General features: G+C 39.9%; 1 protein-coding gene and 1 pseudogene across 1 annotated transcript in view; both read right to left on the bottom strand.

Moving 5' to 3' along the window:
- The window catches only part of CASR (calcium sensing receptor), a 92,954-nt gene that overhangs the window by 35,633 nt on the left and 37,435 nt on the right, over nt 1-19,886 (bottom strand). Inside the window, exons 2-3 of the mRNA XM_053565315.1 lie at nt 5,362-5,785; nt 2,498-2,804 (exon numbers count right to left, since the gene is read on the bottom strand). Coding sequence (XP_053421290.1) covers nt 2,498-2,804; nt 5,362-5,546 — 492 coding nt within the window. The 5' untranslated portion in view covers nt 5,547-5,785. The remainder of the gene's footprint in view (nt 1-2,497; nt 2,805-5,361; nt 5,786-19,886) is intronic.
- LOC128567802 (protein transport protein Sec61 subunit alpha-like) lies at nt 15,916-17,612 on the bottom strand (annotated as a pseudogene).

Here is a 19,886-nt window from a genome sequence, read left to right as displayed (position 1 = left end):
AGACAGAGTCTCACTTGGTTACCCTTGGTCGAGTGCTGCGGTGTCTTAGTTCACAGCAACCTCAAACTCTTGTGTTTAAGTGCTCCTTTTGCCTCAACCTCCCAAGTAGCCACAATGCCTGGCTATTTTTTAGAGATGGGGTCTTGGATCAGGCTTGTCTCAAACCTGTGAGCTCATGCAATCCACCAGCTTCAGCCTCCCATGTGCTGGGATTACAGGCATGAGCCACTGTGCCTGGCTATGTTCAATGTTTTTAAATGAAGTTTTCCAATATATTCCTTCTTGTTAATGGATAGTTTCTATATTAAAAACATAAAAACCCAGCCACATTTGCCATCGGGCAAGTATGATTTTTCTGACAAAAGCTTTGATTTTAAAAACTATAATATGAAACTGACAATTTTTTCTTTCATCAGAATAAGCTCACACTCTTGTACTACTATAGAAGTTCATGAGGTAGGTAGTTAAATGAAATAATTTGTTTAGATGTTACTGTTTTTAAAGAACTCTGTTTGCAGGCCCTAACAATAGGCTTTGAATCAGGTTTTTGCCAATGTGAGACATACCATTTTGTAAATCCTTCTGTTATTGCTTGCTCCTTGATTTTCTTTTGAAATGGGCCAAAAAAGGTTTTAAAGGGATAAAAGCTAGAAACAAAAATATCCCTTATGCATATACTCTTAAGAACTGGATTTAAATTTATTCAGTTTTTAGAAAGCAACCTATGAAATGAGGTAAATATCACTTTGCATCTCCCCCCAAAAAAAAAATCCCCTTAAAAACACACAAAAGTTCTTTATGTCATAAGAGGGAAGAATTTCATAGATGATTCAGAAAACTGTGCTAACCACAATTGGTTCTTGCTGGTCTGCTTGTTCCAACCACTTGGTGGCGGGGCTGATATACAAAATAGCTCTGGGCCGCTGACCTAACCCTGCAGAGCAGTGATTCCCAGCCTGGTGCACATTACAGCTGCCTTGGGAACTCACTAAACTCCTGAAGCCCAGGCAGCATCTCAGCTCAATTAAACACCTATCTTTGTGGGTGGGCCTGGGTGGGACCCAGACATCAGTATTTTTAAAGCTCTCCATATTATTCCAACATGCAACCATGGCAGAGAACCACTGCTATAGATAAACTCACATTGGTTTGATAGATGAACATTATAGCTCTCTCAGCACTTTTATAATTAAAATTCAGCTTAACCTTATGCAAACCACAAAGAATGAAGACCCTCCCCTTCATGATCTTTCTTTACTTGAAGGTAATTATTAAAACATCTTATGCCTGTTGACCGAGGGGTAACAACAACTTATTTTAATTGCACATATAAAATAAAGCTGTGCAATGTACCAAATTTACATATGCCCAACACATTTGCTGATATGGGCTTTGCCAGATCTCGGTGGCACCAAAGTTACAAAGCTAGGGCTTCCCCATGGGAAACACCTTTAGTTCCCTGAAGTAAAGTTCGGTAAATGATGATAGACTTTCGGTTATCATGTGTATGTAAAGAGATAATGGCTATCACCAGAAAAATGGAGCCCTCCTAGCAGAGAAATGTAAATTTACCAAAGGTATTCTTACTAATTGTAAATATTAAACATTGAAAAATTTAAGGTGTGCTTTATAATTTATTTAAAACTTGATATAAGGGATGCATCATAATCGAGCTGATTCTTCCATTCATGGATATTTAGGTTGTTTCCAATTTTTCAATATTATAAAATGATGTCATAAATCTATAAATATTAAACTGGAAAAGGTTTGCTGCATAGTGGTAAGAGGGAAAAATCAGGTTATAAAATCCATTTACATTTGTTGTCATTTTTCTTGTGAAAAAATGCAACTTTGAATAAATGTTGATTAAAGCATTTGTTTCAGTGAACTGTTTTTGAAACAGTATTATTTGAAAAATAGTAGTATTTGAAAATGAAAACTGTCTCTCCACCTAAGCTGAGTTCCTCCAGGGTGGTGAATGCTTAATCATATATGTTCTCTCTATGTATTTGTTGAATGAAATAGAATATTCTTCACTTCTGGAATGTGCAAGACAAACAATATGTTTCTGTTTTGTTTTCTCCTTCTGACCTAAGTTTTCAGCCAGACAGTAGAGAAACAGGGACTTATATGGGAATGGAATTAGGGACATACATTTTAGGTTTGAAAGGTGGGATTTATATCGTATGGTATCATTCCTTTTAGTAAAAGCAGAAGAGATGCCATTTACTAAAGGAAAGAAATGGGAAATAAATAACAATGCTTACAAAAAAGGACAAAGTTTTATACAAGGCATGTTTAAAAGAATTTTGGAAGGCCTGTGAAGACATTATTGACATCGGGGGTCTCAGAAATCTCAAATGGTCACCAACTGAATAAAAGGTCTTTTGCACCAGGGATAGGAAAATAGTCAAAGTCCTGGACACCAGGCAAGGCACCCTCCAAGCCTGCTGTCCTGATTCTGCTCCCAGAGCCCCATCTTAGAAGGTGCGGGTACCTGGGGAATGTAGAAGAGCCCCAGCAGGTTTGCCACCGCCGTGGAGACACCTGAGCCAGTTGCTCCCACCACAGCAATAGTAGAGGGGATGTGCTCTGAGCAGTTGCAGAACTCATCAAGGTTCAAAGAATCGATTTTGTTCTGGGCAACAAAACTCAAAGTGGCCTCCAAGGCCTTAGAAACGGTGTTGCAAGTGTCGAATATCCTGTATCCCAGCGTCATGTTGGGAAGCAGGGCCGGGCTGCTGTTTATCTCCTCTATGGCAAATATCATAGCTTGTAGCCAGCGAAACCCACGGAAATTATACCTGGAAGAAAGAAGAAGTGGAAGAAAATGGGAAGCTTTCTGGTCAACTACTTTAGAAGTCAGTCCTAGGCACAGCTGGGTTTGAATCCTGGCTCTGTCACTCTTTGGGTATTGTTTACAAAGTCCTCCCTGTAAAATGGAGATGACACTTGCCTTACAGAGTGGCTGTGAAGAGAGAGATATGATTATGTAAAATACCCAGCCTGGTGCCTCACACAGAGTCAGGGAGCAATAAAAATAGATTGTTATTTTTAATCTATTGAATAATTTGTATCCAGCTTCTCCAGCAAAAATTTGAAGTAGCTGATGTGAGGTACTTTACTAGAAATGGTTTTTAGAAACATATATTTTTATTAAAAAGAAAAAGGAAAAATATAAATTAGGATATTAATTCGTGGATGCCTAAAAATAACTCAAATTTGCAGTCACAAATAGAGACCATAACATTCCTGGAGATGGAAGTGGAAAGGGTGATGAATGATCTCATTTTTATTAATAAACCACAGACAGATGAAGGCTGTATATAGACAGTGGTCATTTTGGGGTATTAAACAGTGGTCATTCCTGGTGGTAGAATGATTATTTTAAGATTATCTGTTTTGGGCTTGTTTATATTTTGTATTTAAAAAACGTGGTATTGACTCAGTGCCTGTGGCTCAAGCAGCTAAGGCGCCAGCCACATACACCTGAGCTGGCGGGTTCAAATCCAGCCCGGGCCCGCCAAACAACAATGACGGCTGCAACCAAAAAATAGCTGGGTGTTATGGCAGGCGCCTATGGTCCCAGCTACTTGGGAGGCTGAGGTAGGAGAATTGCTTGAGCCCAGGAGTTGGAGGTTGCTGTGAGCTGTGAAGTCATAGCACTCTACCCAGGGCGACAGCTTGAGGTTCTTTCTCAATAAAAAAAAACAAAGAACAAAAAAAAAGTGGTATTGCTTTTCAAAGAAAAATGTTATTTCAAATAAAAATCAAGCAACTTAACAAGAGAAATAGGGTCAGTGACATGGTTTTCACGGCCTGAGCACTTGTCTCAGAGTGAGGCCTCAACAAATGTGCTGAATTAGTGTTTCTGCGCCTACAGGAAAAAAACATAACTCGGCAGGTTCTCCCTTTATACCGTGGGTTTCATTACTTGAACTCAGTGACAGGAGGTGAGAAATACGATCTGTTTTATTCTATCGTATTGTTCAGGTTCCCACAGTTCCTAATCTAACTTTTTTTTTTCTGATCTAACTTTTAATGTAACATTTTCATTTCATTTTCTTTATGTGTCCTTCATTTATCTAATCGTTTGTTTTAAATCTGCGAAGTTATTAAGAAATATTACAGAATTTATTTTAAACATCTGTACTGCTAAACTGGCACAGATACAACTCTGTCTAGCAGGGTACAACAAAGAAAGTATTTGTCCACATGGGTTATGTGATTGTTATAATTGGCATCAGCTACATTCTGCACTTAGCTTTTCTGCATTCCTAAGAAAAATATGAAAATGTTATCTAATTTATTAGCTCTTACTAGATCATGAACAGAAATCCATTTTTGTTGGAAAAGTCCTAGTTTTCATTTTCATTTTCCTGCTATCGAGAAGATGCAGGAAAAGTGCTGGATCTCTTTTGGAAGTTGCAAATCTCTCTTAGAAAATGAGTTGAGAGTTGGAGTGCAGTCATGGTCTCTTATGTCTAGATTAGGGGAGGTGGTACACAGTCCCACTGTGCTCTGCAGAAGTCAGATCCTGTTTGAAGGAGTTGTGCCTAGTCCTGGCTGCCATATTGTAAAAGGGTCATGATAAATTAGGGAACATTGGATAGAGGACAAGTAGGATACCGGGAGTAGGGGTGGGGCATCAAGAAAGCAAGTCATGGAAGAGAAAACTGGGACTATTTGGCCTGGAGAAGGAAAGATTTAATGAGACATATTAGCTGTCTTCACCCAGCGGCAGGGAGAGTTCACCAAGAGAGTAAGATGTATTCTGTTAGTGGGGAGGACTAGTGGGGTTCAGATTTCTATGAGCTTTCTATGAACTTTCTATGAGAATGACTTTCTATTAGGCGCAGTTGCCAAATGCTATGGACCACATTTTGAAGATGGCTGAGTCATGCCAAATAGAAAACGCTATTTCTTTCAACTCTAAATTCCTTTAAAAACAATTGAGGCAGCTAGCACTCAGGTATTATAATACTGACCACAGGGCACAAAAGGCCAATAGGGCATTTTACTACTCAGGTTTGCAAGACCTACAGTAAATTTCCTTCTAGTTACTTATTCTTCCATCAAGCAATGCTGCTGCCAGGTAACGATGACAATGAGCTGGTCACCAAATGACCAGACAGATGCTTTAATGGGCCAAGAGTTTTTCTACTCAACACCCTGGCCATTTTATGTTTGGAAAAAATTCTTTAGGAGAAAAAAAGGAGGCAGGGGGATAATAAGCTTCAGTATGATTATCAGTTGCCATTTTTGAAAAGAGAACCAAATTTGAACATTTGGGGTTTGATGCAGCTTTTCTCTGAAAAAAGAAAAGAAGAGGAGACTCTGAGATTTAGCTGCTTCTCGTACCTGATACATTCTACAGACTCGGGTCTTGATTTCAGATCTTGATCTTTGGCTGCTACTCCAAAATGAATAGGAAAGAGCCCCCCGAGGATAATGTCCCCTTTCTTTTGGGCCCGCTGGTCAGGCCCATAGGCAGAGGAGTGCCAGGCAAGAGCCAAGAGGATCCCGCAGCAGCTATAAAACGCCATGATTCTGCCTTCTCCTCAGGGCGAGAGACAAGAGTGCTGGTGGTTTGAGGCCCTGAGAACTTTCCTCGTTCATGCAGTTCACTCTCTGCAGTGGGGACACATGTCTACGGAGTGATTAATAACAGGATGAAAGCTGAGGTGTCTGATCTTCATTCCTGCCTTCTCATTGCAGATTTGTAAGGTGGATAGTCCCTGAGTCTTTGGAAGCCACATCATGTAGAGACCGTCTATGATGCTTTCTAAAAGGAAAGAGAGACAAAATTTAGGTTCAAGTAAACCTAAATCCCATCTTGTTATGATGATTAAAAACAGAGGTGACTCAGAATTTTCACTAGAAGGGTTTAGGAGTTGCAGATTAAGAAGGCATGGCTTAGAGTCACGTTTTCATCGCACTTCATGTCAGATACAGGAAACTTCAATTGCCATATTGGAGAAGGGCTTGAGGCTTCATTTTTGCTTTTATTGTTGGGATAATTTATTGGTTGCTGCTGGATTTTAATCCATTCATTCTTCTGCATGAATGAAGCATAAAATTGGTCTAGTAGTAGCAGCCCCTTGTATTAGAATAATAATAATGATATTTTATTCAGCACATAAGTTGTTATAGAAAATACAGAATAAATTTTATGTAAGTTTAAATCTGACTTTGAACCAACAAAAAGTGTCAGATCAATTACTCTTTCTTGTTATGACAGTGCTCTTATGATAATACAGGTCTTTGTTCTACTTTGTAATATGACATCTATAGGCCTCTTAGGAGTAGTTGTAGTACAAGATTTAGAAAAATCATGGGTTAGATCATGTTTTACAAAGATCCACAGCTGAATCTAGGGAAAAGCTTTTCTCCTCCAGCTGATTAATCTAGCAGAAGAAACTCTCTGTTCTTCTTATTCTGTACCATATCTCACCTACCTTGTGGATCAATTACAGGTTGATGTTGGTTGACTAGTCTGCCCTAAGGTTGAGGATCAAGCAATGAACTTTCAACGGGACATTTCTACCTGGATATCCCACAGGTGCCTTCAACTTTACAGGCCTTAAACATACCACGCTCCCAAACTTGTTCCTCTTTAAGGAACAAGCTTTCTATCTAAGAAGATTATATGCTGTCCACAAACACACAAAATAAGGAGTCACCTTTGCCTCCTCTCTTTTCTCACCCTTATTCTCCATATTCAAACAATCACCAAGTCCTGTAGATTCCACTTCCTAAATCTCTCTGGAATCCATGCACTCTTTGCCATTCCCGAGGCAAAGACCATTATGGTCTTAAGACCATTACTATTTTTTAAGTAGTATGACTTTGGACAAATCACTTAGCCTCTGTGATGTTATTAAAGTAATGCACGGAGGGCCATTAGTACAGTGTAACTAGCAAACTCACAGAAAATGCTAGCTGTAACAAATGTCCTTTCAGCCTCACTCTTGTTAGTCTTCCCTTGAACTTCACATTCCACCTTAGAATTATTTTCCTAATGAAAATAATTTTATGGTTGGGGGTCACCACAACATGAGGAACTGTATTAAAGGGTCGCAGCATTAGGAAGGTTGAAAACCACTGGTGTAAAAGATCAGCTCAGAATTTACCTCAACACTCAGAAATGAAAACAAAACAAAACAAACCGTTGTTTTCTCTGACTAAATTAAACTTTGCCCTCCAGTACTTAGTATAGTGCCTGAAATAAGAAATGCTGACCAAATGTTTTTTGAATGAATGCATAAAACAGGAAAGTATTTTGGAAAGAGATAGAAATTAACATTCATTGACACAAGCATTGTGCCAGGCTCTTTAAATATCCAATGTATTTTAAACTTTACAACAATTTTGTGCAGAGAAATACCAACTCCACTTTCTAGGTAGGGAATAGATTCTCTGTATATTCAGCTTACTCAAGTGAGAAATTTTGGCACTTAAGAATGCCTCAAGAATTCAGAATTTTAAGGAGTCCCATGTACTGAATTAGGTAGCAGAGGGAACATTATAACTGGCTAGGTTAAGTCACTAAGACCTGTTAATTTTTTCCTGTGAAAGATTAACTACTTGGAAGAGTTTATTAACTTCATTCGTCTCTTCAAGCAAGAAGTAATAGAACAGTGGTTTTCAACCTTCCTAATGCCACGGCCCTTTATTACAGTTCCCGTGGGTTGCAACCCACAGGTTGAGAACCACTGTAATGGAAGGAGAGATTTTGGGTCAATTTGTAGTAGTTCACTCCACCAGTATAATATAGTCACTAAACAACACTTCTTACTCCAATTATCAGGGTCTAATTTGCCTTCAAAGCCACGAGTCATTCTATATCCTCTGTCTCCATTTTCTTTTAAAAAATTTTTTGGGATTCATTGAGGGTACAAAGATCCAAATTACACTAATTGCGTTTACTAGGCAAAGTCCCTCTTATAAATGTGTTCCTCCCCTAAAACATCAGGCCCTGGGTCCCGTGATTCTGCCATTGCTCTCTACTCTGCCTTCTCCCCTACACCTCTGTGGCCTGTGCCTGAGCTCCCATTGCCTCCCACCTTCCCTGTTGCAAAAACTTTCTTTCCCCTCTACCTCATTTCTCCCACTCCCTAGACATCAAAAACCAGGGCAGGATCAAGTGTGATCCTAGCACAGTCATCACTGTGACTTTAGCTTGCAATTGTTAGAATGCAAGAGTTCTTAGGCGAGGTATGGTGACTCACGTCTGTAATCCTAGCACTCTGGGAGGCCAAGGGGGTGGATTGCTTGAGCTTACAAGTTCAAGACCAGCCTGAGCAAGAGGGAGACCCCATCTCTAAAAAAGGCATTGTGGTAGGCTCCTGTAGTCCCAGCTACTTGGGGGCAGGGGCCGAGGCAAGGTATCATCTGAGCCCGAGTTTGAGGTTGCTGTGAGCAATGATGCTACAGCACTCTACCTACTGAGGGCGACAAACTAAAAAATTCAAAGAGACATGAATAGAACCTTCTTTAAAGAAGATAGACAAATGGCTAACATATGAAAAAAATGCTCATCATCCCCGGGTGGCGCCTGTGGCTCAAAGGAGTAGGACACCAGCCCCATATGCCAGAGGTGGTGGGTCCAAACCCAGCCAGGGCCGGAAAAAAATGCAAAAAAAAAAAAAAAAATGCTCATCATCCCTAATCATCAGAGAAATGCAAATCAAAGCCACCCTGAGATATCACCTAACCCCAGTGAGAATGCCCCTCATCACAAAGCCTCAAAGTTGCAGATGCTGGCGTGGATGTGGAGAGAAGGAAACACTTTTACACTGCTGGTGGGACTGCAAACTAATATAATCTCTTTGGAAAGAAGTATGGCAAATCCTCAAAGAACTCAAATTAGACCTTCCATTTGATTTTGCAATCTCATTACTGGGCATCTACCCAGAAGAAAAAAATCATTTTATCATAAGGACATTTGCCTTAGACTGTTTATCACAGCTCAGTTTACAATTGCCAACAGCCTAAATGCCCACCAACCCAGGAATGGATTAACAAGCTGTGGTATATGTATACTATGGAATACTAGTCAGCCACTAAAAGAGATAGGGACTTTACATCTTTTGTATTAACCTGGATGGAGGTGGAATGGATTCTCTTTAGTAAAACATCACAAGAATGGAGAATCAAGAATCTCTATTCTAATATGTACTCTATTCTAATATGAAGGCAGTAGATGATCTAATACAAGGTGGTGGGTAGGGGAATAAGGGAGTGAGTAGAGGGGAGGTGAGAAGGAGAGGGGGTCACGGTGTATGGCACACCTCTTGGGGTCAGGACACAATTATAAGAGAGACTTTACCTAGCATACAATTAGTGTAACCTAATTCTTTGTACCCTCAATGACTCCCAAACAATAAAAAATATAAAAGTTCTTAAATAATCACTACCAATATGTCAGTGCATCTGTGGTAGTGACTTCTCATTGTTCCCCTTATATGCTTTTATGCTATTTGGACTAGTGGCTGTCCACAATAAAGACTATTTTCTCCATCTTCCCTGATGATTATGTGTGGTCATATAACTAAGTTGTGGCCAATGGTATATAAGCTGACATGTCCCATGACAGCTTCCAGGAACCTTGCTTAAGAAAGAGTTGGTGTTCGTCCCTCATCTCTTTCCTCCATTCTGCTGTTTGGCGGTGAGACAGCTGGAGTCCATCTTGAACCACAACCCATATCCTAGGAAATGATGGCACCATGAGCTAATGAGTTCATGGAGCAGAATCTTGCTATTAAACTAGTCCTGGACTTCAACATAAAAGGGAAAAAGCTTCAGGGTTGTTTAAATCACTGTTGTTATATATTAATATACAAAGTCAGACAATTAAGTTTTTGAACACATCCTGGAAAAAACACTTCACACCTCATTGCTGAACATCATTATAGTCATCTTCGAAGTACTCCCCTTGGTAAGCTATGTACTGATAGCAGTGCCTAGCCCTCCCTTCAAAGCAATTTTGGAACTCCTTTTCTGGAATGGCCATCAGAGCTGTCATCATATGAGGCCTGACAATTAAGTTCATTCTAGAATTCATCCTAGAAAAAGTGTCTGAAGGGTGGACTATGGGCTGGTGTTGGTGTATAGCTTCCTGAGGGAAGTACTTCAAAGGTGACCACAGTGATATTCAGCAATGAGATCTATAGCACTTTTTCTAGGATGAGTTCCTGAATTTAATTGCCTGACCTTGTATACAGAAGGTGCCAAAAAATGTACACATATTTAAAAACAGAAAAAACTGTATTAAATTTGTAATTAAATTTGTATACACTGATAATAAAAGATAAATACAAGTCATATTGAGCACATCTTGTAATTGCAGAAGTCAAATGTGACTTGAATATTACACATTCAATACAGTTTTTTTCTTAAAATGTGAATACTTTTATTGGCATCCTGTGTATTTTTATTACTGGACCTATCTCGAACAGTATCCACCTAAGAGTCATTTGTTCTTACTATAAGCTAAATGGAACATCACGAAATCATATATAATCATGTTTGTCCTCCTGTAAAAAAGTATTAGGGGAAAAAACTGAAGTTAATATTTGTTCTTTCTCTCCTGGCAGATGTATCTGGGAAGAAGAAATGGCCAATGGACCAGGTAGTTTTTGTTTAGAAGGTCCTTGACATCATGAGGGGTGTTTCAGTTCTGGTAGATGACTGCTCATTAAGTTCCTCAGCCAAGAGCTGTGGAATGGCAGGAGATGAGGACAGATGGATCCAGGGCTTCCATGAGTTCATGAACTTATAAATTATTGCATTTATTTATTCATTCATTCAAAAGCACCAATTGAGCTCTCTGTGTGCGAGAAAGTAGGGAGTGAAAGACACCAGGGAAAGAAACTTGAAATACTTGCCTTCAGGCTCGGTGCCTGTGGCTCAAGTGGCTAAGGCACCAGCCACATACACCTGAGCTGGCAGGTTTGAATCCAGCCTGGGCCTGCCAAACAACAATGATGGCTGCAACCAAAAAAATAGCCGGGTGTTGTGGCGGGTGCCTGTGGTCCCAGCTACTTGGGAGGCTGAGGCAAGAGAATCATCGCTTAAGCCCAGGAGTTGGAGGTTGCTGTGAGCTGTGATGCCACAGCACTCTACCCAGGGCGACAGCTTGAGGCTCTGTCTCAAAAAAAAGAAATACTTGCCTTCAAAATGCCCATGGTTTAAAAGGAGATATAAAAACATATTATAATTACAATGATGCAAATGCTATAAAGAGGCATGCACTTTATGTTGAAAGAGCAGAGAGTGATATCCTTTGGCTGGTGATTGCCTGGAGAGAGAATTAAGTCAATATGGGGACCAGAAGCTTTATGAGAGCAGGGTCTCCTTTCCTCAACATTGTAGCCCAGCACCAAGCACAGCCTGGAACTTAGTAGATGCTCCACAGATACTTGTTGAATAAATGAATGAAGTGTGATCAGTAGAGACCAGAGGCTGGGTGGGCAATTCCAGGACAGAACATGGAAGGGGTCAGCCTGCGAGACTGAAGGCTCTTGTGGGCAAGGGTTTCATTGTGATCACAGCTGCATCACTAGCATTCAGTAAGGAATCTGGTATTCAGTGGATGTGCTGAAAAATATTTGTTAACTTGCATTTGTCTTCAAAGTAGGTACATGGCTCATCCAAGTCCATAGTGTAGGACAAGTTAACACAGAATAGCAAGGCAAGATTAAGACTCAACACTGTAACATTTCAATTTTCATTAAAGTATAAACCATCCTCACTCTCACATCTTGGCTCTGATATTTCAGGAAATTGTACAGAGCAGAATGATTTTGCCTACATTTCAAATAGAGAAAACCAAGATACAGACACAGACCTTCTGAACATAAAACTGCTCAGTAAATTAAAGTCACAGCACTCTCAAAAGCTATAATTTCTCAATTGCTAGATTGCCAAAGTAAAAATTCTAGGTTGCCTAGAAAAAAGATGCTTATGAAGCCACATTTGATTTCCAGTAGAGATCATTTGTTTCATAGGGTAAGTACACTGCTGTTTCTCTGGTTCATTGTATTATAATCTTTTCCCTCATTCCTCACACTGATCATAAAGAATATTAACAGTAGGGCTTGAAGCCACTATTGTGGAAAGGTAAAATGTGTGTGTTTTAATGAGGGTGAGCAAGGAAAAACCTGAGAAAGTTCAACCAATAATCATAAAACTCATGTACTTGGCTCTGGTTACAGCTGTCTTTACCTCTTGCTGAGGACACATCCACAGTGTAGGTTTCTATACACACCTGGTGCACATTTGCCAAAGAACAAGGGACATTCTATCTGCTATCTCCAATGTGACAGCCCCAGCTCTGTCAAACATCATTCTTTCTGTGCCAAATCAAGGCACATCTTGTTTTAAAATAAGGGCCCTCTTTCAGCACTGGGGGGAACACAAACTGCCTGGTCACACTCAGCTGCCTCCCTTGAGCCTGGCTTGCTGTCTGCCAGCCAGCTGCACACAGTCTCACCCTCCAGCTCTCTGACAACAGGTGTGACTTTTGGAGAGGCCATGCCTCATTTAGCCCTGGTAATGGCTTAATTGAGTTGGAAAAATGCAAGGACAGGAGCGTGATAAAAACTAGCTGAGCTGGGTTCCTGTTAGTCATTGGAAAAAGCTATCAGGGAAGAGAGGAAAAAGGATGGGCAAAAGTGGTGAGGAGCCGCCCAGGGTGCTGAGCACAGTGGGACAAAATAGCCTAGACAAGCCCAGGAAAGGTGCTAAGTAGGAGAGGAAGCTAACATTCATTAATGCTGAATTCTGAGCTTCTCCATGACAGGACCTTGTCTTCTCATCCAGGGTCTGGAACGGAGGGCTCCACACTCATTGTTGAGTGCAGGCAGATGTGTGGAGCAGCCATGGCATGTCAGGAGTTAACGATCCTAGCTCAAGAAGACAGAAAGGAAACAAGAGATAGGTGGGAGGTGGAGTGGGGAATAGTCAAGGTTAAAAGTGCTGAGAAATATTCAGTCTCTGCTCCAGAATCTTGTGAGGTGAAAATGGACCCAAGCTGGCTTTGGGCTTTGACATTGTCAATGCCTGGTGTTCCCCCAACAGGACTGAGTTGCTGGGGACACAGTTAAGAAATTTCTTGTCCTGAAATGTTTCCCTTCCTTCCGTAAGTAAGCTCTATTGATGGGTGTATGGATACCCACAGGCTTAATAAAATGGTTCATTTGAAAACTAAAGATAGGCAGATTCTGTTTTTATTATAAAAAATGCCAGTGCCTCAAGCCCTACATTAAAGGAGTATTGCTGAGGAAGAACATCCTGGTATTGCCTTTCCTAATCTCAAGAAACCCTGACTACCCAGAGTCGCATTTTTCAGTCGGGTGTCCCAAGATGTGCCACAACAAATTGTTCTAGGATAAAATAAGTTCAGGAACTAATGTGCATTCTATTGCCTTCTTAAGGTTCCAAGAAGTCCTGTGGTAAAGATAACTGCTTATTTCAGCATGGAACACTTTTCTTCTCCCCAGCAGGACACTTGTTACTATGCTGTGAAATATGAACTTGGAAGTGCTGACCTAATGGAAAGCATAAAATCCTTAACCTGAGATTCCCTCATCTCTCTGGATGCATTTCTGAATGGAAGATATGTCTGTCCCTCAATGAGTATAGCATTTTTTATAATTCTGGGTATGAAATTCCAAAGGGTAGTATTGGAAAGGACTGAGGTGCCGTGGGTGACTGCTGGCACAAACTTCCAAGTTATTCTCTGGTCTTAGGCATATTCCCACTCTCTTCTGCTCTTGTACATAACAAGCTGGTCTAAGCCTTTCCCCACTCACTTGCAGTCCCTCCCACACTTTGCACAGTGTCCTTGCACACTAAACCAGCTAGCTGTCTGAAGGCAAAAAAAAAAAAGAATCCTGACTTGTGTTTGGTAAATATTTCCACCAAGATCAATTTCAAGTTTCAATGGTTAAACAATTTGCAAAAATCCTGGCTATTTAACTATCAGCTCTCAAGAGCTTTAGCCGTCACTGGAAATTCCATCACTGGAATTCCATCTCTGGAAATACTAATTTTCTTTGGAAAACCTAGCCCAAATTATTTCATCGGCATTATAAATCTTCTATCTCCTTCTGTTTCCCTCTTTACTTTGACTGTTAGGAAGCTGCAAGCCAAATTGGTGGCTAAGATAGAAACAAAAAATACATTAGTATTCTAATATTACTCATGTATTACTTTTAATTCTTACTCTCATTTTACCCCAGTTTCCTCAACCACATTAAATCTTTCATTTTTATAAGCAGCGGTGGGGACATAAGCACAAGAGCAAATACCCAAATCTGAAGTTTTACTGTGGGCAATAAAAAATGTCTTCAGGTTAAACTCTGTAATTAGCAGGAAGGAGTCTGGATAAATCATTCTTGTTTTATTAGAGGCCATCTTGGCATATCATCAGGACATTAATCTAAAATATAGAATTTTAGGGGTATAAGGTGATCCGGGAAGTTTATCTGGTTTATATTGAAACCTTACATATGAATATTTGAATCATGAATAGAAGCTGTAATTCACACTCATTCAAAAAGCTATGTGAAGTTTAGTAAGCAAAAGGAAAGCATTTTCTTTTTAGTTAAAGGTGAAGTCATTTTTTCCTCCTGCTTTTCATTGCAAAGTGTGTCTTAAAAATAGCAGTTTAGATCTTCAGAGGACTAAACTTACTTTCAATTATAGCATAAGATCCATTTTTTATATCACATTTCTTTATTTTTCCAACACAACTGAAACAGTTTTATTAAATAAAAGTTTATTGTCTACTGTTTACACTCATGCTGCTGCTATAAGTACAACAACATACACAGATTCCTAGCATGAATTGCTCATTGTTCACCCTCATTGAACTACAGACATTGCTCGGGAATTAGATCTTTGCTTTAAAGATATGAAAAAAAAAGAAAGAATAGGGGCATAATACCTTGAAGGAGCATTCTCAAGTGCCTGGTTGGAGTTCGAAGGCATAGCCAATACAGTCAAACAGCACCAATTATGCTGTTACTGGGAAGAAAGGAGGTTTGAAAAACAGGCAGAGTAATTAGAAGCAGTTGTTTCTAGTGACAGAAATAACTGACTGCATAATTTTGCCCATCTGGGCTAAATGGCTGTTTTGAAAGGGGACAAATAAAAAGAGGGGCTGTGGGGATACTATGAGTTAAAAAATTAATTATCTACAATATAGAGTAGGCATAAATGTTCTAGAACTCATTAAATAAGCTCAAAAATGCTGGAAAGTGTGGGTGGCACCTGTGGCTCAAGGAGTAAGGCACCAGCCCCATGTACCAGAGTTGGTGGGTTCAAACCAGGCCCTGGCTGAAAAAAAAACCTGCAAAAAAAAAAAGAAAAGAAATATATATACACATATATATTACTGGAAAGTGGGAATTTGAACTACATTTATTTTTATTTATTTATTTATTTTTGAGACAGAGTCTCACTATTTAATCCTCGGTAGAGTGCTGTGGTATCACAGCTCACAGCAACCTCAAACTCTTGGGTTTAAGTGATTGTCTTGCCTCAGCCTCCCAAGTAGCTGAACTACATTTATTTTTAAACAAGTAGGGGGAATATTAAGTGTTTTGAATGTTGTGTGTAAAACTAATCCATGTACTATCTCACTGTTATTGAACACAGCAAGGGAGATACATTGGTTTCTACCTAATGTACATTAGCTGTACATTTTTAAACAAATAATGTAAACTTTAGTTTTAAGGCAGCTGGTACTAATGCTGCACACAGGCTTAGGTCGGTGCCCATTTAAGAAGTGGGACAATCAGCACTAGACAAACTGTGAGAGGGAAAAAAGGGGAACCACCAGCATTATTTGAAAAAACGTGTCAAAATACTTCCCTTTTACACACACAAAAAGAAATATTTGAACGTTTAGAAAAACAAAGCACCCATCCCACTAACTTCAGCTTGTTCCTTAACAAATATTGCAAAATACTAATTAATCATAGTGATCGAAAGCAGAATTGTGGTGCCAGATCCAATGGCCCCCAGGAAGTCCGCCAACGCCAACAGGGCGCCAATGCACAGGTCACAAAATGCAGCTGCTGTGGGATGTACCTATTAAGCTCATGAACCACAGAGGTGTCTCTGGGACTCCTCTTTACTGTCCACTGTTCCTTAAGCTGCTTAGCTACATCTTTGGCTGAGGAACCAGACACCTCTACCCGTGTCTTAGAAAAGGATGCACAGGATCCCAACACGAAGATGATTTAAACAACTACATGGATGGGATCCTCCAACACGGCACCCACCAGACTTAGGAGGAGAAGGGTAGTAGCAGAGGTCTCCAACTGGGTAAGAATGAGCAGGTCCTCCCCCACTGACGTCTGCCGACTGTCCCAGTAAATTTACTAAAAAGTTGCCACTAAATCGAACAGACAGCATCTGGGAAATAACCTACAGGTTTGAAACTCAGGCAGACTGGAGAATAATGGGACTGTTCCAGGTGTAGAACAGCTTGATGGGACAGCTGCTATACTGTCTTCAATAGCAGGCTGACTTAACGGGCAAGTCAACATGAAATCCCTGAAAATATATAACAACGGCAAACACAAAAACTGTAGGTTTCATGAGATTGGGTAAGTTCTGCCAATAAAAAGCTTCCTGTAAAGCTCAGACTTTGTCTGTCCTGGTGGCCAAAACAAATGAAACAGAGCTATGACTGCACCTTCAGATTCGGAAGTTCTGCCAGTGTTTTTTTTTTTGAGACAGAGTCTCACTATGTCACCCTTGGTAGAGTGCTGTGGCATCACAGCTCACAGCAACCTGTGGGGCTTAAGTGATTCTCTTGTCTCAGCCTCCCAAGTAGCTGGGACTACAGGCTCCCACCACAACACCCGGCTATTCTTTGAGATGGAGTCTCCCTCTTGCTCAGTATGGTCTTGAACTTGGGAGCTCAGGCAATCCATCCACCTCCGCCTCCCAAGTGCTGGGACTAAGTGTGCTCGGCCCTACCTCTGCCAGCGTTAATGGTAGTGGGGTGAAAGGGGTTCCAGACAATGGTCTCACAGATGTTGGTGGCAATAAAGCGGGAAATACCAGACCCCAAGCCGTAAACCTTCTGTAGCAGCTCCTTTAACAGCAGCACAATCAAACCAGCAACGAACAACTGAATAATGATAAGGAGACAGATCCCAGCATCCACTGCCACGGGTCGCATACATCCCAGGTATGACATACAGAATGGCTTGCCCACTGGTAATGATCATACCAAATAGTTTCTGGGCTCCACTGAATAAAGCTCTGTCTTTGGGTATATCAACAACTGCAATGATTTTGGCTCCAGCTAACAACTGCATAATCAGACCAGATGTTACAGTTGGGGAGATACCCAATTCCATTCAAGTTCCAGTATTGAATGCAAGAATAACTCTCATCCAGTAGAAAGGATCTGCAGAATCTGATGACATGATTCCAAATAGTGGTATTTGACAACATACTAGGAAAATGAAGAGAGTTATAGCAGTTCATAACACCTTCTCTCTAAACTGGATATTCCTTTAAGGTTTCTGAATTCCTGGTAGAACTGCACGGACAGGTTTTATAACTTTCAAAAATTTAATGCCCATGGCAGCAGCCTCAGCGCTGTCTTCACTTGGCTCTCACAGCTTAGGCCTTGACACCGGCTCCTGATGCACTCCGGCCAGCCACAAGATCCATTTATTATTGGAATTCTTTTAGTTTTAATTAGGCCACAGGTGCACAAAGTTGGATTAATCATAATCCTTTGTTGATTCTTCATCCCAGGTCCAGGAAGGCCTGGCCCATTTAAAATTCTTTATTCAGTTATTTTTAATAATGAATCTTCCATTAAAACAAAGAACATCAGTAGTAACCTACCTGGAGGTTCCCATCTTGCACCCCATTCTCCTGCTTCTTCCCCCCAAAGATGACATTATCCTGAACCATATGTTCGTGGTTCCTTGCTTCCCTTCTCGCCCTACCCTTTTAAATAACTTTGTAAATAATAAGACAGATTGAGAGGATAACACCAAATGGAAAATTGATCTTGTTGATGGAATTCTGTATTTTTTCCTTAGTTTGTTTTTTATTTTTGAAATTAAAAAACAAAACAAAACAAAACAAAACACATACACTTGGTCCTTCATATCCCTAGGTTCCACATCTGTGGATTCAACCAACTGAATGCCAAAAATATTTTTAAAAAAGAATGGTTGCTTATGTACTGCACATGTACAGACTTTTTCCCTTGTCAGTAGTGTCTAAACCGAAGAATGACTTCATGACATGTTTACACGTCATGCTATATAAAATGACTATTTACATAGCATTTGCACTGCAGTAGGCAGTATAAGCAATCTAGAGATGAGTTAAAGTATACAGAGGATAGAGCAAGTTATACACAAATACTACACATTTTATAGAAAAGACTAGAACATCTTAGAATTTTGGTATACAATGGGATCCTAGAACCTGTGAAGAAGGGACAATCATATTACTTTTTAAATGAGAAAGTAAAAAAAAAGTTATTAAAGGAATGATTATATATGAACATAAACATTAAACATGAAAACCAGTGCAAAAAAAGATTTTACTATCTACTCATACTGTATGTTCTTTGAAATATATGCTTATGAATACTTCTTACTTCTTTATATCTTCCATCCTTTTTTTGCTTGTTTTTACCTTTTTTCTCCATCTCCCTTATTTTTCCCTTACCCTTACATTTTTAAATTGAAGTATAACAGACATCAGATATGTGGACAAATCATACATGAACTTCCACAATGTAAACGCATCCATGTAACCAGGATCCAAACCAAGAACTGGAACTAGAACCCTGGAGACCCCATGTCTGCCCACCCCCCCAGTCACCACCCTCCCCAGAGATAACCAGGAACATGACTTCTAGTGTCACAGATCAGCTTTTCCTATTTTTGAACGTTATATAAATGGAATCATGTGATATCTGGCTTCTTTTATCCAACATGGTGTTTGCAAGATCCAACAATATTGTGTGTAAATGGAGTTTGGTTTTTTCACTATTGTATAGTATTCTCAAATGATTCTATCCCACATTATCTATCCATTCTTCTTTTAATGAACAGTTTGGGATTTTAATGAATAATGGTGCTGTGAACATTCTTTTTCATTATAGTTGTCACTTTTTTTTTTTTGAGACGGTTGGTTGCCCATGCTGGAGTTTAGTGGTATTATCATAGCTCACTGCAGCCTCAGACTCCTGGGCTTGAGCAATCCGTCTGCTTAGCCTCCTGAAAAGCTACAGGTGAATGCCACCAGGCCCAGCTAATTTTTCTATTTTTTTTAGAGTCAGGGTCTTGTTACATTGCTCAATCTGGCCTTAAACTCCGGGCCTCCCAAACTACTAGACTTACAGGCGTGAGCCACTGTACTCCACCTCTTGCCTTCCATTTATATGGTTATATTGTATCTACCTGTATTCCTAAAAAGTATTTTAGAAATTTTAGTTGTTTTAAACTTTATCAAAGTTTATCATACTGTATTTAATCTTCCAAGACTATTCCCTCCCATTATAGTAATGAAATTCACCTATACTGTTGTTTTACTAGAATCCATGATTTTGACTGCTATCTAATATTTTACTGTGTGCATATATCACAATTTGTTTATTCACTTTTCTGTGGATGGGCATTTGGGCTTTTTCAGTAGCATGACAATTCTCTCTTTCAATTGGCTTCAGTATGGTGTGGGAATCATGGAAGAGATTTATCCAAATTTTAGGGCTTTTAAATGGATTACTGCTACTAGCGTCTTGAAAATTTCCACACTTGATCTTAGCCAAAAGGCCGAGAAGCGATGCGTCTTGAAAATTTCCAAAGCCCAAAATGACATCCCTTCAG

This window comes from Nycticebus coucang, chromosome 16 (genome assembly GCF_027406575.1).
Source record: "Nycticebus coucang isolate mNycCou1 chromosome 16, mNycCou1.pri, whole genome shotgun sequence".
Lineage (NCBI taxonomy): Eukaryota > Metazoa > Chordata > Mammalia > Primates > Lorisidae > Nycticebus > Nycticebus coucang.
The sequence above is the reverse complement of the archived record's forward strand: the minus strand, read 5'-3'. Positions and strand labels throughout refer to the sequence as shown.